The 25,070-nt window shown below is 41.5% G+C and overlaps 1 protein-coding gene across 1 annotated transcript in view; it reads left to right on the forward strand.

The window, feature by feature from the left end:
* Positions 1-25,070, forward strand: part of hmcn1 (hemicentin 1) — a 121,261-nt gene that overhangs the window by 65,444 nt on the left and 30,747 nt on the right. Inside the window, exons 19-59 of the mRNA XM_063001890.1 lie at positions 252-396; positions 1,001-1,113; positions 1,280-1,439; positions 1,551-1,725; positions 2,570-2,697; positions 4,398-4,670; positions 5,032-5,127; positions 5,227-5,421; positions 5,587-5,717; positions 6,078-6,225; positions 7,214-7,340; positions 7,433-7,587; positions 7,952-8,230; positions 8,452-8,733; positions 9,536-9,644; positions 10,759-10,928; positions 12,429-12,583; positions 13,114-13,237; positions 13,727-13,828; positions 13,920-14,096; positions 14,746-14,897; positions 15,129-15,252; positions 15,332-15,507; positions 16,220-16,316; positions 16,464-16,586; positions 16,677-16,832; positions 17,154-17,435; positions 17,646-17,813; positions 19,219-19,332; positions 19,749-19,835; positions 19,936-20,127; positions 20,473-20,646; positions 20,836-20,949; positions 21,042-21,187; positions 21,931-22,081; positions 22,523-22,711; positions 22,898-23,011; positions 23,133-23,320; positions 23,559-23,655; positions 24,372-24,533; positions 24,642-24,755. Coding sequence (XP_062857960.1) covers positions 252-396; positions 1,001-1,113; positions 1,280-1,439; positions 1,551-1,725; positions 2,570-2,697; positions 4,398-4,670; positions 5,032-5,127; positions 5,227-5,421; positions 5,587-5,717; positions 6,078-6,225; positions 7,214-7,340; positions 7,433-7,587; positions 7,952-8,230; positions 8,452-8,733; positions 9,536-9,644; positions 10,759-10,928; positions 12,429-12,583; positions 13,114-13,237; positions 13,727-13,828; positions 13,920-14,096; positions 14,746-14,897; positions 15,129-15,252; positions 15,332-15,507; positions 16,220-16,316; positions 16,464-16,586; positions 16,677-16,832; positions 17,154-17,435; positions 17,646-17,813; positions 19,219-19,332; positions 19,749-19,835; positions 19,936-20,127; positions 20,473-20,646; positions 20,836-20,949; positions 21,042-21,187; positions 21,931-22,081; positions 22,523-22,711; positions 22,898-23,011; positions 23,133-23,320; positions 23,559-23,655; positions 24,372-24,533; positions 24,642-24,755 — 6,364 coding nt within the window. The remainder of the gene's footprint in view (positions 1-251; positions 397-1,000; positions 1,114-1,279; positions 1,440-1,550; positions 1,726-2,569; positions 2,698-4,397; positions 4,671-5,031; positions 5,128-5,226; positions 5,422-5,586; positions 5,718-6,077; positions 6,226-7,213; positions 7,341-7,432; positions 7,588-7,951; positions 8,231-8,451; positions 8,734-9,535; positions 9,645-10,758; positions 10,929-12,428; positions 12,584-13,113; positions 13,238-13,726; positions 13,829-13,919; positions 14,097-14,745; positions 14,898-15,128; positions 15,253-15,331; positions 15,508-16,219; positions 16,317-16,463; positions 16,587-16,676; positions 16,833-17,153; positions 17,436-17,645; positions 17,814-19,218; positions 19,333-19,748; positions 19,836-19,935; positions 20,128-20,472; positions 20,647-20,835; positions 20,950-21,041; positions 21,188-21,930; positions 22,082-22,522; positions 22,712-22,897; positions 23,012-23,132; positions 23,321-23,558; positions 23,656-24,371; positions 24,534-24,641; positions 24,756-25,070) is intronic.

Below are 25,070 nucleotides of genomic sequence, written 5' to 3' on the forward strand. Positions count from 1 at the left end.
ATAAAACACATGTATTATTACTATTAGTACCGACCATCAGCCAAGCATTTAATAAATCCCTGACTGTGACATCTACAATTGTTACAAAAATGCGATTGTTGGATTTTTCAAGTCATTACTACTCTAACCTAGTGAAGTCAAAAAAATCCTGTACATTAAATGACTACAGGACTGCTGTGTTGCCAGAAATATTGTCAGATGAAATATATAAAATAAAAACTCTGAGGTGTTTATGTGTGTATTTGTGATAGGTGACATCCAGCCCCTATGTGAGTATTCGACGTGATGGCAGTCTGCATATTGAGCGAGTCAGTGTGCATGATGGCGGAATGTATACATGTGTGGCTGAAAATGTGGCAGGATCCAGCAACCACACCACCACTGTCCACATTTATGGTAAAAAAAATGCTTACATTCTTTGTTTTTATTAATTAACATTAATATTATGAATCAAATGACCAAGCAAAGGTACTCAGGTGGCTCAGCAGTAAATTATGCTAACCCACTACTTCTGAGATCCAGGGTGCTATTGGCTTGACGGCCGTCTGTATACAGACATGATTGGGCATGTCTGAGCATGGAAATGGCTCAGGCCCAGCAACAGATTGGCGTCCTGTCCAGCTTGTGTTACTGCATTGCACCCAGTGAATCACGGGGAAAATGGCCACCCTGACCAGAATACAGTGGTGGTAAAACATGAAAATGAATGAATGCATGAAAGCATTAAACAGAAAACTGACAAAGAACTAAAAAACGTAATTATATATTGTCATTTTAAACAAATTTAGGATTTGATGCCTGTAAAAGACTCAAAACAATTGGGACATGTCAATGCTACGCCACAGCATGGCTTTGTAGACACAGTGTGCGTGTGCTCGAACTGGCCTGTCTGCGGTCCAGATCTGTCTCCTATTAAAAATGCACACTTATGGCAAATAATCCTTATACAAGAAATTATTGAGTAATGTTTTCTGTGTGTTTGTGTTGTTTCCTGCTGCAGTGATGCCCACAATTCAACATGGTCCTCAAGTCTTCAGTACCATAGAGGGAACGCCCATTTCTCTCCCCTGCCATGCCCGTGGAGTGCCCAAACCAGACATCACCTGGGCTAAGGTACAAACATAATCTATAAAAGTAAACACACAAATAAGTCCACAAGTACCTCATGAGTGGTCAGTTGTCTATTACGCTAGCCCACCATTACTGAGATTCAGGTTCCCAGATACAGACAGATCCCAAATACATGCCCATTCAGCATGTCTCCTGTGTATATTTCCAGCATGGAGAGCTGCTGGATCTGAGCAGTGGAGCATTTTATCTGGAGGAGGATGGCAGTCTGCACATTGTGTCACCCGGAGCGAATGAATCTGGAGAGTTTGTATGTACGGCCACTAATGCAGCTGGATACAGCTCCAGAAAGGTCCAGCTCACTGTCTATGGTTAGAGCCTCATCTGCATTCTTTGTTTATTTTATTGTTTTTACTTTGTTTATCTATCTTTCATTATTGTTAACAACTCTTTTGTGTATATCTACATGTATGTATGTTCAGTAAGACCCAGGCTGAGTGGTGCTGGAGCTGGAGGTTTGTCTGGATCTGGAGAACCATTAGACATGTCCGTAAAGGTGGGTGATGATGTCACACTACCTTGTGAAGTACGAAGTCTTCCACCTCCAATCATCACCTGGTCCAAAGACAAGCAACTGATATCCCCTTATTCTCCAAGGTGAACACCCTCACACACCCCCACACACCCACTAACAGACCATAGTTAGACCTTAGACAATGGCCCAAATAAAGTGAGCGAGACCAGCAAAGATCAAACCACTTTTAGGATATCTGTCATGTGATCTTGGTCTATACAGCCACCCAGAGATTAAGGTTTGGCGCCACTGGCTGCAGGACATTGTAAACCAAACCAGTTTGAAGTGAGCAGTAAATCGCAAGGTTAGACATCATTCAGTGAGCTTTGCTATCTGTGTATATGTCATAAATCTCACCAGCGCTGAGATTCTGAGCTCCAAAGTTTGAATCTCAGCTCTGCTACCAGACGACTGAGCGCCCTTTATAAGGCACAATTGGCTAATGCCTGCAACAGACAAAATTAGCCTCCGGTCTGCTGGGTGGGAAAGACCAGACTAAAGGGTGGGCTTATTGGTCTACGCCTCCCTAAAAATGTGTTCCATCGCTAATGTAGCCACATTTAAATCTAAATAACCCAACAAATTGAAACTCTGAGCTTGCAAGACTAGCGGTGCAAATGCTGTGAAGAGTTTAATTTGTAAGACTGAGCTCTGTGGGTTTTAAAATCTGACAGCCTTAAGGCAGAGACGTTGCGGTCAGATTAAAATCACACAGCAATCAAACTATATTTCTCTCAGCTCACAGTAGAGAGGTGTAATTCTGGAATCTTGTCATTACACTTTCTAGGCTTTTGTTGTGGTTTTTGCATGCAAGCCGAGCTCAGTGCTCGCACAGTGCATGTGCATGTGCGTGCAATTATGTGCCACACTTCGTGTTCCCCTTAATCTAGGCATTAACTGCTAGTGTGCATTTTCTCTGTCTGACAGACACACTCAACTTCCCTCAGGCTCAATGAAGATCACAGAGATGCGCCTGACAGACAGTGGCACATACCTGTGTGTGGCAACGAACATCGCTGGCAACTTCAGCCAGGTCATCAGACTCAGCGTCCTTGGTATGATTAGCATAGGCTGGCAGTACTAACTCTAACATTTACAGTGGATAGATTATGCACTGATTGGCTTAAAATGATTACTGTGATCTGGTGGAAATAATCTGTATTTGAGTAATCAGATTTTGACCATTCAGTCCAACGTTTTTCGTAACCCATCCCCGGACAGGGTCAGATAAGAAATGTAGGGAAAAAAACCAAGACAAAAAAGTACAATCCAAAAGCAGCAGGAACAACAGTTACACAGACCTGCATAACAAACATCACCACAATTATGTCTGTTTCTGAACCCCATGCAAAGCTTTTCTGCTAAAAAGAGGTACAGATATGTGCTTACACAAGCTTATAGGGAATTCTGAATATTTTTTAACAATTTACATTAGGGTAAATAACACTATATGCACAATAGTGGAGGATTTTGAATAGCATCTCCACCAAGTCCATCTGAGGAACGCTTGTACCCTCTTAGAATTAAAAGAAAGCCAGTTTGCTTTTAAACGTGTCTCATGTCATGAAGCATTACCACGACCTCTGAAGTCCCAACAAGACTTCAAATCCCAGGAGCTGCAGTACTCATAAGTGCTAATGCATCACACCTGTATTCAGGCCCATTTAAGTGAAGCTCTAACACCAGTGTGGCATAAATGTATTTTGAAAATAAGTATTTTGAGAGAGGCATTGGTACTATGACTGTGAGTCAGTGTGTTTGTGAATTGAGTAGCTGACATGCTGACATTTTAAAATACTTTACCTGAAAGCCTGCAACCTTTACTAGCTAAGCTTAGTCAAAATAAGTGGGTGTCATGCTGGTGTCCGGGCTTTCTTAAATAGACCAGAAAACAGGTGCATTAGAGCATTTGTAGTCTTGTTGGGACTACAGCAGGTGGATTTATGCTTAATCCCATGAGAGAAAGCAGGTAATCCATTCGAACAGAGATGCTCATTTACACCATGTTTTGTGGTCTGTCACAACCAGAAGCAGGTGTTTAACCCCATCCAGCTCATGTTACCTGGTAAAAACTGACCTACCTTAACCAGATGAAATTATATACATATGTGTGTCATTAGTGAGTAAATATTATTTAGTAAATTAGAATTGGTAATACTGGATATAAATTACATTTGCCTAGTAAAAAGCCTGTATATGTGAATGGGAGAGGATGTGGCTCAGGGAAAAGAAAATTGCCTCCAATAGTGGTTCATTTGGCCTTATGTGGAGTTTATAGACTCTTCACTGCCAGCCAGAATAAGATTATGCTAGGTTGGGAGTCATTTATTATTCATGGTCTTATTGTAGACCCACAGTTCTCCCTTTTTAAGGAATGTCTTTCAGCTTTCTCAGTTTTTTACTCCAGCATTAATTTGAAATGATTTATAATGCCACCTTAACAGCTTCCAGTGACTACAGCAGCTCTGAATAGTTTCCTAATCTTCTTCCCACACCAAATATAAAATGTGACTAAAGGGTGGCGTATCTGTTTTCACAGCTGACAGCTTTTTTCTGGATTTCCCCCTTTATCTCCCAGTCTAGTCATTTCCAGTTCTTAATTCAGAATCTGCTGCTATTTGCACAACCTAAATGCAACATTTGATCATTATTTATATTATGAATATTTGATCAGGTGACTCTTCGTGAGGTTTGGGAACCACTGACTTAATATTAATTACCATAATCCTATAAGAATGTCATTTTTTTTCCACAGTTCCTCCACGCATCCTGCCAGGACCACGTGTGATCAAGGTCTTGGTGGCGCATTCCATAGACCTGCCTTGTGTGGCCCAGGGTGTGCCTCAGCCCTCTGTGAGCTGGATGAAAAACAGCACCGCTCTGGTGGTGGATGGCTTTCATTACAAGCTGTCCCCTGATGGAACTCTGACTGTCCGTGAGGTGGCGCTGACTGACGAGGGTGTGTACGCCTGCGTGGCCAGCAGTGTTGCGGGACAGGACAAGGCCAGTATTCAGCTACAGGTACAAGGTAAGTGGGAATACTCAGTGGTAGTTGACAGGTACATTACCTCATTAAAATCTCTTCTTGGCTCACATATTTTTAAAACAGAACTATTTATGTCTGAATTTAAGTCAGGGCTGGATGTATGTGGATAAGAACACAGTACAATCTACGCCCACAGTGGTTCTAAAATTGCTTTCTTTCTTTAAAAAGAACCTGAACACAAAATCATTGCAGCAATATTCATAAAATACACTGCATGTATAAACGTGTAACATTTAAACCCACAAATAGCAATTTATATGTTTGTATTGGTTTTCAAAGTCAAAGCACACGCTCAAGCTTTGTAATTAAACTGATTTTGCAATGTAATGTAATGTTTCCTTAGTTCCCCCTGTAGTGGAGGTGTCTGAACCCCCCTTCAATAGCCCTCTGCAGGAGAGAGTGACCAACCAGCGTATTGCTTTTCCCTGCCCTGCCAAAGGTAATTCAGCATCATCCTGTTTGTTACACCACTACTAAAGTAGTTATTTAATATGCTTTTTTCTTTCTCGTTTGTGTATTTTCTTGGCTGTTCATGCAGGTTTGCCTCAGCCAGTAATTAAGTGGTTTCGGAATGGTCAGGAGCTGACAGGGAATGAACCCGGAGTGTCCATTTTGGAGGATGGAACCCTGCTCATTCTGGCCTCAGTGTCACCGCTGGATAATGGAGAGTACACCTGTACAGCTGCCAACGATGCCGGCAGCACTGAGAAAAAATACCAGCTCAAAGTCAATGGTAAGTTAAAAGGTCATAATGTCAGCGTTTACGTATGTAATTGTGCAATAGCCACTCACACACCTTGACAAACTACAAACCTTTGGGTACATGGACTAGTTGTCTGCCCAGTTGTTAGAATCATGTTATATGTAATCTCTTCACCTTTCTCTCTATTCGTCTCAGTTCCCCCTGGAGTGCGAGATGCCGGCCTATCATCCAACATCTCTGTGGTGATGAACCAGCCCACAAGTTTGGTGTGTGATGTCACTGGCACACCTCCACCAGTCATCACATGGTACAAAGATGGTGTGCAGGTGTGTTACCAAATTCATTAAGTCATTGGTTTATTTATTGATTCATTTACTGACACATTTTTCAACTTTATATCTGCTCTGCTGGTTTTGTTTTTTTGCTGTTAACTAGTGTTCTTTAATTTTGTTTGCATTTACATTTATGATATTCAGCAGACACTTTTGTGACATACAGTTAAGACAGATTACAGTGGAAGTCATTAAGGGTTAAGGGCCTTACTCTTGAAGTTGCTTGAACAGCAACTTGCTCATCATTTGGCTACCACTGTCCCGTCATTTATACTAGCATTCAACTGCTAAGAGGTACAGTTACAGTAATACTGTTAAAAGACGTTATAAGTAAGATTTTATTGTTTTGCCTAGGTGGTTGCCAACAGTAATGTACAGATCTTGCAGAAAGGAAAGACGCTGAGATTGCTCAAGGCTGCTACAGTTGATGCAGGTCTCTACAGCTGTAAGGCCATCAACATTGCAGGAAGTACAGAGAAAGACTTTACTCTGAATGTACTGGGTGAGTCTTCAATACTGACTCAAGCATTTCATAACTCATCTAACAAATATCAAGTGGTTGATGTGTTGTAATATGTTTACAATTAAATGAGCAGTTTTATTTAGACTACCATAATTATTACTTCTTCTAACCTAAATTCACAGCAGAATGACATTCAATAATTTCAGTCATCATAAATAAAGGAATAGTAAATATAGAATCTGTAGCATTTAATAATTAGATTGTACTGTGCTCAAGTAGTGCAGCAGTAAAATAAGCTAACCCACTACCGCTAAGATCTGGGGTTTGAATCTCAGCGATGCTATCAGCCGGTTGAGCATCTACACAGTACAGAGAAAGAATTGGTCTACGATTTTTATTGTGTCTGAGGTTGCGTCTGCTATCCTTCGCCTCCAGGGTGGGTGTTGTGCAAGGTCACAAGAGTGCACAGAGAAAATATATATATTTAATATTGCTTTATCCTGGTCTGGGTCGTGGTGGACCCGGTTTCCCTGGAAACACTGGGTGCAAGGCAGTAGGAATTTACCCCAGACATGGCGCTAATCAGGGCTTTACCACATAGCCAATTATATGTGAGCCAATCTGGCTGAGATTTTAACCTGGATCTGTTTTTGCAAATCAAGACAAAAATGGTAATAATAAAGGTTCAAAGCAATGGTACATATTAAGGGTTCGAGGATAGATTGAGGGGGTAAAGCAAATTGTGGGGCAAAACTAAGAATTACAGGGCTTAGAAATGTTGATTACACACATATGGTAGGAACACAGCAGTGAAGAGAATGGATTTACAAACCTGTACTATGTTATTATGTTATGACAGTTCTGTAACATTTTCATAGTAAACAACCCTTTTTGTTTGCATTTATTTGGGATTCATTTAATGTCATGATCATAAGCACATTATATACACACAATATCATTGCAAATGTTATGTACATCACTCATGTATATCATATGCTGTTTACTAATTCTGAGCTCTTTTCACCAGTTCCACCTACCATCATTGGAAGAGGTGGTTCATCTGACCTCTACGCTGTTCTCAATCAGGAGATCAGTTTGGAGTGCAAGGTTAAAGGCGTGCCCTTTCCTACAATACAGTGGTACAAAGACGGGAAGTGAGTTGCCCCTTCAAACTACCCATTAAGCTATTTTTGTTGTGTTCAGTTTTAAAACTTCCACTATTATGCTTTCTCCTGATTTGTTTCAGGCTGATGTTTTTGGGGGAAGCCAACGTTGAGGTGTTGGACCGAGGTCAATTGTTAAAAATCAAAAGTGCACGGTTAGGGGATCAGGCACGGTACCAGTGCAGTGTCTCCAACTCTGCAGGAAAGCAGTCCAGAGACTTCAGTCTCAGCATTTATGGTGTGTTTATGCTTTTTAAAAATTGGATTTAAATGTTATATACAATTTAATGCAAACTGATCTAAGAAATGCTTTAAGACTCTTATACCCAATTGGTACTACACTATACGTGTATATGAGTTTAGGTGCTTCAGCCACATCTCTTCCTAACAGGTGTAAAAAAAAACAACATATGAAAGAAATTATATGCTTCACGTTGGCAACAGTTTGGGGAAGTCCCTTTACTGTTTCACATTGTTCATTATGAGCCATACTCTCTCATTCAACACTTTACAAATGCTCATTTGAATGAAAAATGACCGCACTAATTCTCTAAGTCTGGTCTTAGAACAATACATTGAATTTTTTATGGTCCTTTTGTTAGTGCCACCCAGTATAAAGGGATGGAACGTGACCTCAGAGGTGACGGCTCTTCAGGATAACCCGGTCACTCTGGAGTGTGAGGTGCGTGGAATACCCCTCCCTGCCATTACCTGGTATAGGAATGGAGAGGCCATTCTGTCCAACAGACAGGCACAGTATGTGGAGCGTGGTCACTTCCTGAAGATTTCCCGTGCTCAGGTGTCAGACACTGGCCGCTACACATGCAAGGTGACAAGCATGGCTGGAACTGCTGAGAAGGCTTATGAGCTGGATGTCTATGGTAAGCTCTTTTTTAATGTACTGATATCAAGGTAATCTTAAAGTGAACTGAACCTTTTAACATGATGTTAAATCTTTAAACCTCTTTGATTTTAAACAAACTCACACATAAGCCAAAAGATTAGGACCACTTTGTCAAAACTGCTCCATCTTTGTTTGTCTTTTCTGTGTACAGCTAGGAGAGCAAGTGACTTTCTTTTAATCCGTGTTTTTCTCTTTCAGTTCCTCCCTCTATTGCTGGAGGTTTGGACGTCCCTGTGCAGAAGAAAGTTGTTATAAATAAAACTCTGACACTGGAGTGTAAGGCAGCCGGTCACCCACCACCCTCACTCACCTGGCTGAAGGACGGTTCCCCTGTGAAAGCTAGGCAGAACCTGCAGCTTCTGGAACAGGGTCGCAGGATCCAGCTTCTGAATGCGCTTCCCTCTGATTCTGGCTTCTATGTGTGTGTAGCGACCAGTGTTGCAGGAGAGATGGAGATCAAGTACGATGTCAACGTGTTAGGTATATACATGCTCACATTGGCATGACAAATAAGGGCATTTGTGTTGCCAAAGCTTCATTACAGTAGTAAAATTCAGTTCAATAGTAATGACAATAAAAATGGTAACAGTGACAGTAATATTTTATGTAGGTAGTAATGAGAATTAAACTTTGAATTGTGTGTTTATGTGTGTGTGTGACATGGTCACCCACTGCCTCTCACCTGTGGCTTTTTAGAGTGCTTTTAGTGTGCAGCTCTCTCTATGCTCCCACAGTAGGTGGGGCAGGTTGTCAGGGTCTGGGAGGGAGTTAAAGTCGGGGGCGATGGTGTTGAATTTGGGGAAGAATTGGGTTTGAATGTAAAGTGCTGAATGATATGGGCAGTGTTGACTTTTTCTTTTACACACCTAATTAATCATTGTCATACAACATCAAATCTAAAGCCTACAATAAACCTCGTATCTCACACTGCGAGACTATAGGCTCTCCACAAGCTCAGCATTCTCTCTTTACTGATTTGCTGGCCTGCACTTAAACATTGATCATCAAATTCAGTGTAAAACAGTAACAGTTTAGATACAAGAGCCAAAGACAACTTTTGACTCCAGTCTGCACTGAGCATTAATCATGGGCAGCTGGACCCCACCCCAGTTTTAATACAGCAGCTCTGCAGATGTCTGTACTCAAGTCAGTTCACATGTGGGTAGCAGTAGTGAAATGACTAAAAAGCTTCAGCAGACTTGTTTTGAGATATTGTGAGGAAAAATAGGAAATAATGTGGTGTGTAATCATTTTCTTGCATTGTGTGTATATGTCTATTCAGTACCACCCACTGTAGACGGAGCAGATCGGAGCATAAATTCAACCGTGATCATAAACAACATTCTCGAATTAGAGTGTCATGCTACAGGCACTCCTCCGCCAACCATCACGTAAGGAGCTTTTTCATGCAAATCTCATATTAAGATTTGTCAAGTTGCTGAATGTATTTTTTGGCCAGGCAGATTTTTAGAAAACCTACAAAAAATTGGGTTAGGGTTAGTGCTAGGCACCAGATTTTTATGGGCTACAATGCAATCTCATTGGACATATCTCATATTAAGAATTGTCTTCTCACTTATATCTCATATTAAGGTTTGTCATAAGATTTGCTTGGTAAATTAATTATAAAAAAACAGTAATATTGTAACATATGCTATAGCAAAAAAAACAACCAGCCAAGTCTTTATTAACCTCTTAGTAGTTGTTTACAATTACCCAATTGTATCTCCGCCACTGCTGCAGACCCCTAAACTAACCGAGGAGGGCTATACCTAACATACGGGGCGGCACGGTGGCTAAGTGGGTAGCACTGTCGCCTCACAGCAAGAAGGTCCTGGGTTCGATCCCCAGGTTGGGCGGTCCGGGTCCTTTCTGTGTGGAGTTTGCATGTTCTCCCCGTGTCTGCGTGGGTTTCCTCCGGGTGCTCCGGTGTCCTCCCACAGTCCAAAGACATGCAAGTGAAGTGAATTGGAGACAGTAAATTGTCCATGACTGTGTTCGATATAACCTTGTGAACTAATTAACCTTGTGTGTAATGAGTGACTACCGTTCCTGTCATGAATGTAACCAAAGTGTAAAACATGACGTTAAAATCCTAATAAACAAACAAACAAACAAACAACCCCCTCTGACTTGTGTGTAGTAGCCAACAACTTGCAAATATCAGGTTCACACAGGATCAATACATTTTGTCCATTATTTACCATCACTGTGTAGGTGCCATCATCCAGCCAGTAGAGATCACAATTGCAGCAGCAATGAGAATATCTATTTGGCCCCCCTAGCCAGTCACGTCTGAGATTTGAATCCCAGCTCTTAGTGGTAGTCGGCTGGCATGTTTTACTGTCTGAGCAACCCCCTAAATATTGTATATACTATATTATTTGAAATCAGGAATGTTTAGTTCAGAGTCACAACATCAACAGATTTATTCAAAAACAAATTATTTTCTGCAATACAAATCACTCTTGCTTTTAATCAGAATCAATTTTTGTCTCTCTGTAGATGGCTGAAGAACAGACAGCCACTGAGGCAGGGAGACGGGGTGAGGATTTTACCAAACGGACGTCGTCTGGTCATCTCACGTGCTCAGACCTCCGACACAGCACTGTTCCAGTGTGTGGCCACAAATGAAGCAGGAGAGCAGGAAAAAGACTTTAAAGTTGTAGTTCATGGTGAGGAGTAATGGAGAAAAGTATAATGACTTATTTCTCTTTATAATAAAGCATCACATACAGTGCCTCGAAAATTACTCTTTTTTTTTTTTTCAAAAGTAAACTACATTTATATAAGACAACTAGAGATGTACCGATCGGGGTTTTTGACACCGATTTCGATCTCCGATCTCCTTTCAGGGTGATCGGCCTATACTTGATTCCGATCGTGCTTGCAACATGCAATTTTTTGCGCAATTTTTTGCCACAGGGGGCAATTCATTTTTCCCCCACAGGAGACATATTTCATTAGTCTAACTGACCACGCTCACACGCACGTTTAATGTTATCCAGTTCAGTCTGAAAAAACCTTAAAAATAGGTCTAACAGTGAAGATAAACCGGTGACAAAAGCAACGGCGTGTGTGTGTCTAAGAGAGACGCTCTGTTCACAGTATCGATATAAGTGATTCAGGAGTCGATTCATTTTATGCGAAGCGTAAGTTTCTCTTCTCAGTTATCTCTCCGTGTTTACTGTTATTAATTAATGTCGTGGTTTTAAATAAACACCAGCTACTACAGAACATTTTGTAGTATGTTGACAAGCTTCATTAAAAAGCTTAGTTAAACACCACAGAGCCGTAACCGAGTCAGACTCGTTCTGCCTGTGGAGCTAAAAGTTTTCTGTCAGTCAGAGCAGATGATCCTGAACTAACCAATTTAGTAATGAATGAACTTTTGCCTCTGATTGGCTCTGTAACGTTTTCTGTTCTCATCTACATCAAAAGCAAGAACCGCTTACGATTTACCAAAGTGAACCACGAGTTTATATAACGTGCTGATAGAATCGACTCAGATCGGGTCGGGTTGAATTATCTTTTTAAAGTAAATATTTCAATCAGCAAAATTACATCGTATGTATGATGCACAACGTTAATGATGTTATTTTAGGTTGTGAAGTGCGATGGTTGACGAATGGCGAGGCGATGGTTGGCGCTTTGTAGCTCAAAGTCTGGATCAATCCACTGAGCTGTTAAGCTTAACATGGAGGTGATCTTTATACATCCCGCGATCGGATCTGCTAAATTTGGGAAATATCGGCCGATCGCATATTTTGATAAAAAATCGGCCGATATCGATACATAGCCGATCGATCCTTCCGTCTCTAAAGACAACCCATGGGTGGCATGGTGACTCAGTGGGTAGCACTGTCGTCACACAGCAAGAAGGTCCTGGGTTCGATCGAGGTTGAGCGGTCCGGGTCCTTTCTGTGTGGAGTTTGCATGTTTTCCCCATGTCTGTGTGGGTTTCCTCCCACAGTCCAAAAATGTGTAAGTGAGGTGAACTGGAGACACAAAATTGTCCGTGGCTGTTTGACCCAGGCCCTAAAGCAGCCAGCTTGTTGAGACATTATTGAAACATTTAAGTATGACAAATGCAATGCTAGAAAGTTTCTCCTCCTGTCATTTACATCCACATATTAAAACCAATAGCTGCAATCTTCTTTGTTCTGTTTTTGTAGTCCCTCCGTCGATTCGTTCTTCTGGTCCTGCTGAGCGCTCAGTGGTCCTTCACAATGCGGTGAGCCTTCAGTGTGTGACCAATGGCGTTCCAGCTCCCAGCATCACCTGGCTCAGAGATGGTCATCCTGTAGACATCACACAGGGTTTACTTAAGGTCGGCAGTTATATTCTGTACATTTCTTGTAACATTGTTATTGGAATAGCAGCATTACTCAGTCAGTCAGATATAAATATAAAGATCATTTTATATTTCAGATTATTTATTGGGTTATACACAGTGGCAGTTATTAAACAGCCATATTTGGGTATATTACTGGTGTTTTTTTCCTTTTGGCTGCTCTGCATTCTTATTTTGCCACTATTTTTTACACTGGATGCCTTTCCTGGCACATCCCTTATCTGGGCTTGGGACCTGCATCAAGAGCGCACTGACAAGTGCAACTCCGGTCAGATCTGATTCAGTACCGGCAAATATATGGAATGCCAAATTTAAAAGGACAGATTTGAGGAGTGTGAGTGATGCATGCTGAAAAATGTAATACCTAAATATTAGAAATGGGACAGAATTTAGTGGACGCTGATGCTGTGTGACTTCAAAACTTGTGCTGTGACACCTGCTAACAGTATACATGTGCAAAAGCAGTATAAATACATAACACCTAATTTCTTTTTTCTGTGATTTAGCTGGAATCTGGAGGCAGGGTTTTACATATTAAAGAGGCCAGATTAGAGGATGCAGGCAAATATACCTGTGTGGCCACCAACGCCGCAGGAGAGGCACAGCAGCATATTCGCCTCAGTGTGCATGGTACAAATCATGTTTACATTTATACACAATAATTTGACTTTACTCTTTATTATTCACTTATTGAAATATTATGTTAATACGTTTTATTACTAATTTTTGTATTTAAGGAGTAGCCGCTTGTCTGGGTTTCTGGAACAGTTATTTAAACCAGTTATTACTTAATCTTAAACGTTGTTATGACTGCTATTTTGAACAGAAGGTTTAGATTTTATGTGGTCCTTTTGCTTTTGTTACAAAGCAAGCATCTACATGTATTTTAGTGAGATGAAGAACCCAATAAAATATTATTATTACCCCAAATAATCAAATAGTTAGGTGTTTACCCGCATGGAATATGAGCATTGCTGTCATTAAATGGGTTACTGATCAATCTCTCTGTAAAAGTAAGAGCTCTAATTGGTGTTTCGCTCTGGGGTCAGTCATTCTTAATTACAGTATATGTATTATTTATTACTATTATTATTATTACCTATATGTTTTCTCCTGCAGAGCCTCCCATCATCGAGTTTGCTGGAGAAACAGTTAATCAAACTATCCTATCTGGATATCAAATCCAGCTGCAGTGTAAAGTAACAGGCAGTCCTGTTCCAGGTAGGTACCTTATATTCATCTTGCTTCAGTTCTTTTTATATCGTATTTTGCAAGTTTGTCACTGTTGTTTTGATGTTTTGTCTGCCTGCAGCTATAACCTGGTATAAGGAGGGTCGGCCACTGAGCACCGCAGCAGGCGTGAGCATCCTAAGCCGAGGCCAAGTGCTGGAGATCGACCGTGTTCAGGTAGCTGATGCTGGACTCTACAGGTGTGTTGCAGTCAATGTGGCTGGAACAGCAGAACTAACACACAGCCTACAGGTGTATGGTGAGCATTCGCATATGTTTCGCACATGATTATGTTACAAAGCGGGTTGCTTCTTGCCTCTGAGGTGCCAGGTGATAAAAACTTGTTGAATGCCTGCAAGTTCTTGGAAAGAAGTAAAGAAAGGATACCCAGAACAAGCCAGGGGAGGCACTGAAGAAAAACAGTGCCCCTCTGGGGCAGCTTGCTCATCCAGGGGGGTTCCATCATGATGACTGAAAAGTGCTGTGATGCTGGCTGTGTTCACATGACAAAATAAAGTGTGTTGGCATCTGCACTGGCAGAAAACCATCAGAATATCCAACAGAGGACCCGGCAACTTTGTGAGGATTACACTCATTTGTGAGGAGAACCGTGATAAGTAGAAACACCTCCACCTGGAGTGAACTAGCTAATTTAGCTAATTTAGGCACATGGAATTCTCTGGGAGAACTAATTAACCTCTGTTAATCTGACAGAAGAATGATCACTAATAATGTAATGTAAATAATGTCTGTTTACTGGTATCTTCTATATTTATCTCTCGCGTGCGTGTGTGTGTGTGTGTGCACTAGTAAATGCTGTGGCCAATAATTAGTTTTTCAAATCTATTAACTATATCTTGTTATGTACTCTTTTTCTCCCCACTGCCTCTCTCACTCTGCCCTGTCAGTACCCCCCTCCATTACCAGTAAAGGAGGAATGGTGACAGTCGTGGTGAATGAACCAGTTAAACTGGAGTGTGAGGCCTCAGGTCTGCCACTACCCAGTCTTACCTGGCTCAAAGAAGGTAGTCCTGTCTCCAGCTCATCTAATGGTATCCAGGTATTATTCTACAAACCACAGTACCGCAATCACAGCAGCTCAACACTTTTCAAACATGACCACAAGCCTAATATTTACATTGGAATATTTTTTTTCTGCACACTGAATGGCCAAAAGTATGAAGACATGAGCTAGTTGGACATTTCATTCTGAAGCCATTGGCATTAAACCGAAGCTATGATCTTGTTGTGAGAGGTTCTTAAACTAGCATATGAATTTGTGTGTGTGTAGGTGTTGTCAGGAGGCAGGGTGCTGTCTTTCAGGAGTGCTCAGGTGAGCGATACGGGCCACTACACCTGTGTGGCAGTAAATGCAGGTGGAGAGCAGCAAAGAGAGTATGATCTACTTGTCTACGGTGAGTATCTATTCCAGAACTCCTTTCATATATTTTTTTTATCCAACCATCATCATTATGCATGCACATGTTTTCCCAGTTCCACCCAACATCATGGGTGAGGAGGTCAACAGCACTGTTCTGATTGGTCGATCAGTGGACTTGCATTGCAGGAGTGATGCCATCCCCCCTCCCACTTTGACCTGGCGTAAAGATGGACGGCCACTCTACAGGAAGCCGGGAATGACCATGTCTGAGGATGGCAGCTTATTGCAGGTAGAGACTGTTCTCAAATTATATTGTTATATTGGAAGGGTTACATTTTATGCTTAGTATATGAATATTAGTATCATACTGCTTGTGCATTAAATCCTTATAGTTATATTGTTGCTTGAAGAAGCGCGGCTGGAGTGGAAAGTACAGAGATAAGCAACATGCCTGTTGTTAAGCCTTTGCAAAATGTTGTATGCAGATAAGGAACAACAGTTACCACAGAATGTTGGAGGCCCACAGTTCTGTTCTTTGTTGCTAATACACTGTTGTAAGAACCCATGATCGTGATAATAAATTCTCTGATCCAGTCAACTCTAATCTTTGTTTTTTTTGAGCATCTGACCTTATTTTTCCACGACATTTACCATCAAAGCTGAGGTGCTTGGGTGGTGGACTGGTTAATTACACTAACCCACTATCCTCTGATCCAGGGCTCAAATCCCCAGTGGTGCTATAGGGCATCTACATACAGACATGATTAACTATGTGATGTTGGATGTTTTGGGGAGGGGGGTGGAGGGGGTGAAGCCCTGTGATGGATTGGGGCCCTGTCAAAGGTATTTCTGTTGTGACCTGCCACTACCCTGACCAGGATTAACCAGTTCATGAAAATGAAGAAATTTCTTTATGCCTTTATTTACATTATTTTATTAACCATTAAGTATCAAGCATCTATGCTTATCATGCTCTAAAATGTGTTGCTATGTGTGTCCAGATCACAAATGCTCAGATACAGGACACAGGCAGGTATACATGTGAGGCAACCAACGTGGCAGGCAAGACAGAGAAGAACTACAATCTGAACGTGCTGGGTGAGATTTGCTTACAGTTTTAGTGTGATTCACTCCCAGAGTGAAGATTGTTAAGATGAGCTCAGTGCTCTTTGCTTAATACCACTCTAATATTGTATATAATACATAAATGGTTTAAAAGTTGACTCTGTCTTTTGTCTTTTTCAGTTCCACCTAGTATTCGTGGCTCTGATAAAGTGTCTCCATTGACGGTGACCGAGGGTGGCCTCATTACTCTGGTCTGTGAGTCCAGTGGCGTCCCCCCTCCCAGCCTCACATGGAGGAAAAATGGTCAGCATTGCTCTCATCATTATCATTTCATTCATTAATATTTTGCCATTATTATGTCTGTACGTTCATGGTTTATGTGTACGTGTGTAGGTGTGGAGCTAAGGGCGGACTCGCGTGCACGGGTGTTGTCTGGGGGACGGCAGCTACAGATCGCCAGTGCAGAGAGGACTGATGCTGCCTCCTACACCTGCACAGCATCCAGCTCTACTGGCAAGGCCGTCAAGGAGTACAGCCTGCAAGTCTATGGTACTCCACTCACAAATATTCACACATTGATGCTGTCATTTCTCATATACACAGTTCGCTAGCAACCAGCACCGAGATTCTGAGCTCCCAGGTTTGAATCTCGGCTCTGCTGCTGGTCTGCTATTGGCTAGTGCCTGCAGTAGACAAAATTGGCTTCCAGTCTGCAGGGTGGGAAAGAACGGACTAAGGGGTGGGGTTATCAACGCTGTGTGATAGTGGAGGAGCGCAGAGATCGGGGCATGGCCGACCTCCCGAGCAATTATGATTATTTGCATACACACAAACTCGAATACCCTTCTCATCACCTTCTCGTGTGTGTAGTTCGTCCATCCATTAGTTCATCAGGCAGTGGAAAGGAAGAGGTGACTGTGGGGCGAGGATTAGACATCACCCTGCAGTGTGAGACTGATGGAGTACCCAGGCCTGCCATCACCTGGCTAAAAGATGGAAGACCACTAAACTCTGGCTCTGGAGCTCAAATTCTGAATGAAGGTAGACTGCTCCGCATTAGAGACGCTCAGGTGGTTCACACTGGACGATACACCTGCATCGCTGTCAATGTGGCTGGACAAGCTGAGAGCAAATATGACATCACTGTTCATGGTAAGTGAGTCTGTATTTGGGGGTATACGAAGGGGTATATTATGCCAGCCCACTATCGGCTGAGTGACTACACATGATTGGCTATGAATAGGGTGTGGCTGAGGGGTATAACCTGAATAATATAACATTTTGAGCGTAAGACACTAAACCATATGCACTGTTTGAGATTTTATTTCTAAGACACTCTGTTTTTCTGTGCATGCATGATAGTTCCAGCAAGCATCAGTGGGCAAATCGGGAGGCCAGAGAACGTGAGTGTGGTGGTGAGAAATCCGGTGGCCCTCACGTGCGAGGCATCTGGCATCCCCCTGCCTGTCATCACCTGGTTAAAAGACGGCCAGCCAATCAGCTTGTCCGGCTCTGTCCGAGTCATCTCAGGTATCGACTGCCGCCTCATCAGATCTGCTAGCTTTCATTCAGTAGATAGCCAGACACTCTGAATCATCCATAACGACTTGTAATAGGATCGTCAGGACAAGAAGCCAAGTTCAACTTGGAAGGGAAAAATACAAACAGTAGCTCGGAGCTTCTTATGTTTGGAACGTGTAAAGAATCATTGCATTTGTAGGGTGATCAGTCAAACTCCAGACAAAATTAGCAAGGTTTTCTTATTTATGTTAGAGTTTACATCATGTTTATGGACGGACTAGTGGTTGTGAAGCAAAATGCATTTGCTAACTATATCCACAGCACAGATAAACATAATCTGTACAGAACTGCATGTTTTGAGAGCAGGATAAAGTGTTTTCTCAGGTGATTCTGCTTGAAGCTGATGATTACTCTTTGTAAAACATGTTCAAATGCCCAGAATGCAATTAAGACTTATGATTTATGTGGATGGCTCACGCTACTTGTTTAAACAGCTGGTCAAACTCTCCCATTTCCCATGAAACAATGGAGACATTATGTGAAACTGTGAGAGTTTGACTTTTTAAGTACGGGCTAGAAATGTTTCCCGCTGACACATGGATGTATCTTTGTCAATATCCGTGCTGATTTATAGTCGCATCTGTTCCACTATTAAATCATTACTTAAAAAGATGCCATAACGATTGTGATTACATTTAATGAAGTAGTCAAATAGAAAAAAATGCTGGAAGCTGTTAGTATATCTTGACTGAATTGACATCATAATTCTTACTGCTTTATTTTAATAGGAATAAAAGGAAGGATTATAGGTGAATAGCTGGATGTGGGATTATAGCATAAAAACTGTAATGTGTAGATGATAACACACTGACAAGGTTAGACGGCTGGTATTAGTCTTAACGTGCAATTATTTGTAATTATTTGTAAATATTTTTCAGAGGTTTTTTTTCCATTACTATTATACATTGTTCTTTTTATTGTCTATCTTTTTATACTGAGTGCTGTACTATCCCTTTGCTGCTGCAACGATGTGAATTTCCCCATTGTGGGACTAATAAAGGATTATCTTATCTTAACATGCATTGCATAATTAATTTGGCTTTGTGATGTGCTTGCTAAGTTTTGCAATGAAGCTTCCAAGCTTAGGGGTCTATCTTACCCCACTTTTTCATTCCTACATGTCCACACACTTGCCTCATGTACCACTATATTAATAACAGCTAATAATGACACACTTTGCCTATGTGGTGCTGGCCGAATCTTGTAAAAACAGATATTTTATTTAAAACATATTACATCTGACACATTGGATCACATTTACAAAATATTTTAAGCCTATTCCGTGCTGTCTTAGTAGTAGTGTCTTAGAAGATGTCAGCAGCCAGTTAAAACTGCTTGTTTGTGTTCTTCTTAGGTGGGCGGAGTTTACGCTTGACGCATGCTTCAGTGGAAGATGCTGGGAGGTACACCTGTGTCGTCTCGAATGTTGCTGGAGAGGACAGGAAGAACTTTGATCTGGATGTACTGGGTAATATTAAAGATTACTTTTTCATGCCGTTTAATTACATTCAGTGTGATGGAGGCAGGCCTAAAGAGGTTATTTTTTGATAAAGTGTGTATAGATGACTTTTATTATTGTGAACGTTATCTTACTTTATTTAAGGTGCCTGTGTTTCTTCACCCCTAGGTCTTAATTGCATTAACATTTGCCACATTTAGCAGATGCTTTTATTCAAAGCGATTTACAATTATGACTTATACAGTCTGAGCAACTGAAGTGCCTTACTCAAGGGCCCAGAAGTGGCAACTTGGTGGTGGTGGGCAACCTTCTGTTTAATAGACCAGTACCCTAACCGCTGAACTACCATGGCCCCATTACTGCCCCATAATTGAGCATGTTTTTGTGATGTCTTTTGTTAAAGTTTGCTGCTCTGTTGTCATTAGTTCCTCCAAGCATTGTGAATGAGGGTGGGATGCAGGACGTGAAGGTAAAGGAGGGACAGAACATCACCCTTACTTGCGAGGTCACTGGTACGCCATCCTTACACACAGCTCAAAACATACAAATTCACATTCTTCCTTTCTATGTTGTGTATTTTTCCCACTGACCTCTTAATCTGGCATTGTTTAGGACACCCTGTCCCAGAGATCACATGGCTAAAAGATGGTCAGCCAGTGCTGGGTGAGGCACGGGTTCAGGTGATGTCGCATGGACGCTTCCTGCAGATACAAGATGCCCAGGTGGTCGACACAGGCAGGTACAGCTGTCTGGCTTCCAACATTGCCGGGGACAGGAGCACCCACTTTAACCTTAACGTCCTCGGTAGGTCTGCTTATGTGTCTGTACATGACATATTAATTATAGGAATGTGCATGCAAGGACTGAAACTTTACCTACTTACCCTAAAAAATAGAATGCTTTGTCATTAACTGCAAACTGTTAGTGGTGACAATGGAACCATATTTACCAAACTAAATTCCCATCAATATTTGTATTTAAAACAAGGGGTTTGGAAGGCCCATAGTGGCAGTGACATATTCACATGTCCTGTTCTTTGTCGGGGAGGTCTACGTTGGTGTATAATAGAAATGAATGGCAAAGGAAATTAAATTAGGTGTTGACAATAAGCTTCTCCATAAATGTATAATTAATATTTCTGTGCTCCAGTTACTCCCACCATCACTGGATCAGGACCGGAGGGATCTTCTGAGGAGGTGACGGTAACTCTGAACAGCCCTACGTCTCTGGTGTGTGAAGCTCAATCATACCCACCCGCCATCATTACCTGGCTTAAGGATGGCACGCCGTTTGAGTCCACCCGCAACGTCCGAGTGCTGCCAGGTATAAAATCTGTTTCTTTAACAGTGCAAAGAGCCCTTTGGTGCCACGTGCAGGATAAGGTAGTGGGCATTACTGGACCAGTGACGGCACCTTATATTAAATATTAAATACAGCCAAGACAAAGTCTTTTTCTGCTTAATATAAGACTTATGCTAAATATGATCCAATTGGCTGTGGTTGTCTCCACAGGAGGCCGGACCCTGCAGATCCTGAATGCACAGGAAGAGGATGCTGGGAGGTACACATGCGTGGCCACCAACGAGGCCGGAGAGACCCTGAAGAACTACGAGGTCAAAATTTATAGTAAGTCCCAGACCTGAGACCAAGCTGGTGTTTTTTCAGAGTAATACTTCGATAACTGGATGTCTTTAACTGTGTGACTGTTTCCCCCACAGTTCCTCCTATTATCAGTAAGGACAATGTAGCAGGAGAAGGATTCGCCCCAAAAGAGGTCAAAATCAAAGTAAACAACACCCTGACCCTGGAGTGTGAGGCCCAAGCAATCCCAACCCCTACTCTACAGTGGTACAAGGATGGCCAGGTCAATCACACACACACAAACACATCTAATGCATGTTTCTTCATTACCTTATTGACAAAATAGGCAACTGTGATTTACAAAATTACTAACCAAAATCAAGACAAATAGGGTTAAACTTTTACAATAAGGAAAAATGCTTTGATGTCTGGTACGAACCAACAGAAGAGCTATTGTGGCCTAAATTGCAGATAATTATAGTTCTGGTTATGAGGTGAATGTGTCACAAGCATTGAACCCTTCTGTGTATTCAAATCGCCCATGCTAACTCCTGTCCAGTCCAGTGAAAGCATCTAAGAAGGACATCTCAGACATGGGAACTAGAATTCAGAGCAATGGAAGGTCAACTGGTCCAGTGTCTCAGACCCAGTACAGTATACCAAAGAACTCGTTCTGATGTCTGAAGTCCAAATCTTGGTGGTCGTGATATTGGCTTATTAGTGTATATTGTCACATAATTATTAAATAAATAATATAAATAAATACAAGCACTTCTTTTGACCAGTAAAATGCAAAATGATTCTTTTGGAGTGATCTTAACTTCTGTGAAGGAGTGGATTTAATGGATTAGGTGGCTCGAACCGACATTTTCTGCGATTTACTTTAAGTGTAATATTCACAGGGATTGTTGGTCAAATGTGTGTTTCAAAGTTTGTAAAAGTGACAAAATGAAACGTTATTGTGTGTATTAGTATTTTGTTAGTATTAAGAAAAAAGAGGACCAACTCTAATTTGTTTCTTTTTAGATCCTGAAGGAAGATGGGCACATTACAATAACACCCAATGGCCGAATAGTTCAGATAAAGCAAGCTCAGGTATCCGACACAGGCCGATACACCTGCATCGCTACCAACATTGCTGGAGAGGATGAAAAGGACTTTGATGTAAATATACAAGGTGAACAGGGCTGCACAGACATCTTACTCATTTTAAGGGGAGGTGTAGCCTAGCGGACTAGTGCTGGTTCAAACCCCACAACTGCCAGGTTGCCACTGTTGGGCCCTTGAGCAAGACCCTTAACCCTCAGTTGCCTAGACCCTATTATTTTAGTCGCCTTGGATAAAAGCGTCTGCTAAATGCTGAAAATGTAAATGTAATTTTGAGCTTATTAGCGCCTCTCAAACAATGCATGATAGCAGTGTGGTTCCCTCTAGTGGCTGATTGCTGTCAATGCAATTGTACCGTCTATTTAAACAATAAGATCATGATTATTATTAATTATAAAAAGACAGGTAATATATTACATTGATATTGACGTTCACTAAGACACATGATCGTTTTCTCTATAATACATCATTCTAATATTTAGTCAGGATGATAAAATGCCGTCTTTATCAGTTCCTCCTAGCTTCCAGAAGAATGGGGACCATGGCTCTGGTATTGCCACTGTTGCTGAGGCAAAGGATGTCATTCTGAATAATCCCATCTCCCTGTATTGTGAAACCAATGCTGTCCCACCTCCGACTCTCACCTGGTACAAAGATGGCCGACCAATCACCTCAACTGACAGAGTTCTCATCTTACCAGGTAAGTGCTTGGCACTGTTTGTGTGTATAAAGCATGCTTTATTGTACTATGAATGCTTTACTGTGGTAATATCTTCTATTAATGCATTTCACAAACTGCCCCAATGTTTCCTGAAATGAGGTTTGTATTATAAAAATATATTTGAATACTAATAAAAGTTGTGTATTTTTTGTGTGCTCTGCATAGGTGGTAGGGTGCTTCAGATTCCCCGAGCTCAAACCGAGGATTCTGGGAAATACACATGCGTCGCCATCAACGAAGCAGGAGAAGACTCAGTCCAGTATGATGTCAGAGTATTGTGTAAGTAACGCAGCATGATATTTTAAAATTGAACGGACTTGCTGGCAGCTGTTCTAACAGCTGTATCGTCTAAGTACGAAACTGAAATAGAAGAATACTGCATGTGTGCATGTGCGTGCAGTACCTCCCTCTATCCGTGGATCTGACAGAGATGTTCCTGATGAGCTGACAGTGTTGGTGAACAAGACCACTCTGCTGGAGTGCCATGCAGATGGAATGCCTACTCCTAAAATCAGCTGGATCAAAGACAGCCTGCCTTTACACCCAGACAGAACACATACACTGCTGTCTAATGGCAGAACACTGCAGGTAAGACACACAGACATTAAGCTCTAGTGATGGTCTTGGCAAGGGGACCTTTGGGGCTCAGAGTAGCAATCTGGCAACAATAATGTTAACACTTAACTGTCGTGCCACTCAGACTTTTAATTAGATTGTTTCATTTATACACATTTATCTTAATAAAAATACAAATAAAACATTAATATTTTTGTAGCTTTTACCACAATGGTGGAATATTTTCTTTATTCTGATTGTGTTTTTTCAGATTTTGAACGCACAGGTGACTGACACAGGCCGCTATGTGTGTGTGGCTGAAAATGTTGCCGGAAGTGCAGAGAAATACTTCAGTCTTAATGTGCATGGTAGGTTTACCATAAGGTGTATTTCGAGTAGAATAGAATACCATAGAATGTCATATATACATATACAGGTGGACAGTACAATGAAAGTCTTTTTTTCACATATCCCAGCTCGTTCGGAAGCTGGGGTCAGAGCGCAGGGTCAGCCATTGTACGGCGCCCCGGGAGCTATTTAAGTGGGGTGTCATTCAAGCACCAGGGTGCGTCAAAGTACAGGGAAATTGGATAAAACCAAAATTAAGCCAATGCTAAAGGGGGAAAACATAAAAATAATCAATGATGTAATTGTGTAATGTGTGTAATATCTATGTTCCAACTGATATACAAATTTATACTGTTCTTGGATGTTGTAACTGGGTGGATCGCACCTTGCCACTGAGGCACCAAGTGTAGCTCCCCTGCAAGAACTTAAAATGAACCCAGCTTGCAGGATGCTTAACCGAGGCTGAACAATACTGTGGTTAAAAAGACACAAATCAAAAATGGTTATTGAAAAAAATCAATCAGTTGCCAAAATAATAAAAACTAAGTAACAAATGAAAGACACAAAACATTTGCTCCACAGTGGAGAAAGTGAATGTTCAAAATAGATTTGCATGGCAAACTATCCAGTCTATGCATTCTGTAATCGTAATTCGTAGCTTCATTTAGTATTAATATTATTAATGTTAGTAATGAGTACGTGTTACATTTTTTGTTTGTATTATTGTTCGCTGTAGTTCCTCCATCTGTGGTGGGTGTGAGTGAAGAAAATGCTACAGTGGTAGTAAATAATTTCATCTCTCTGAGCTGTGAGGCAACTGGCTTCCCTCCTCCTACTCTGAGCTGGCTTAAAGACAGGAGACCTGTACGAGCCAACAGCAATGCTATAATCATGCCAGGTACACACACACGCACACAAACACAGAATGCTCAGCATATGCGATGTGTTGGAAAGGCTTTGTGGGTGACTACTTGAGAGATTAAGAGTTTCTCTATATGTGTTTCAGGAAGCCGGACATTGCAGATTCTAAAGGCTAAGCTGTCTGATGGTGGAAAGTACAGTTGTGTGGCCATGAATCCAGCAGGAGAAGCTCACAAGTTCATCTACCTTACAGTCTTTGGTTAGTCAATGTATATGTGTAAGAAAAAGTAGCTGAGGGACACCAAGAGGTGCTACTAAGAAATCAGAATCTGTCACTAGAAATATTTTAATAGCAAGTGCTAAAGGTGTTTGTCACCACAAATACGAGTTAGTGCATTTGAATACTGAATAAAAACACAACTGGGTGTCACTGAGGGAGCTGACTGCACTGCTGACATAGGAATACAGAGAGCCTGGCATGTTTCTCAGTGTGTTTGTCTCTCTGAAGGAATCCATGTCAGAGATGGCATGTTTTAACCTGTGACCCTTTATTGCCTGGTCTTGTACACCAGTC

This window comes from Trichomycterus rosablanca, chromosome 9 (assembly GCF_030014385.1).
Source record: "Trichomycterus rosablanca isolate fTriRos1 chromosome 9, fTriRos1.hap1, whole genome shotgun sequence".
NCBI classification, from domain to species: Eukaryota; Metazoa; Chordata; class Actinopteri; order Siluriformes; family Trichomycteridae; genus Trichomycterus; species Trichomycterus rosablanca.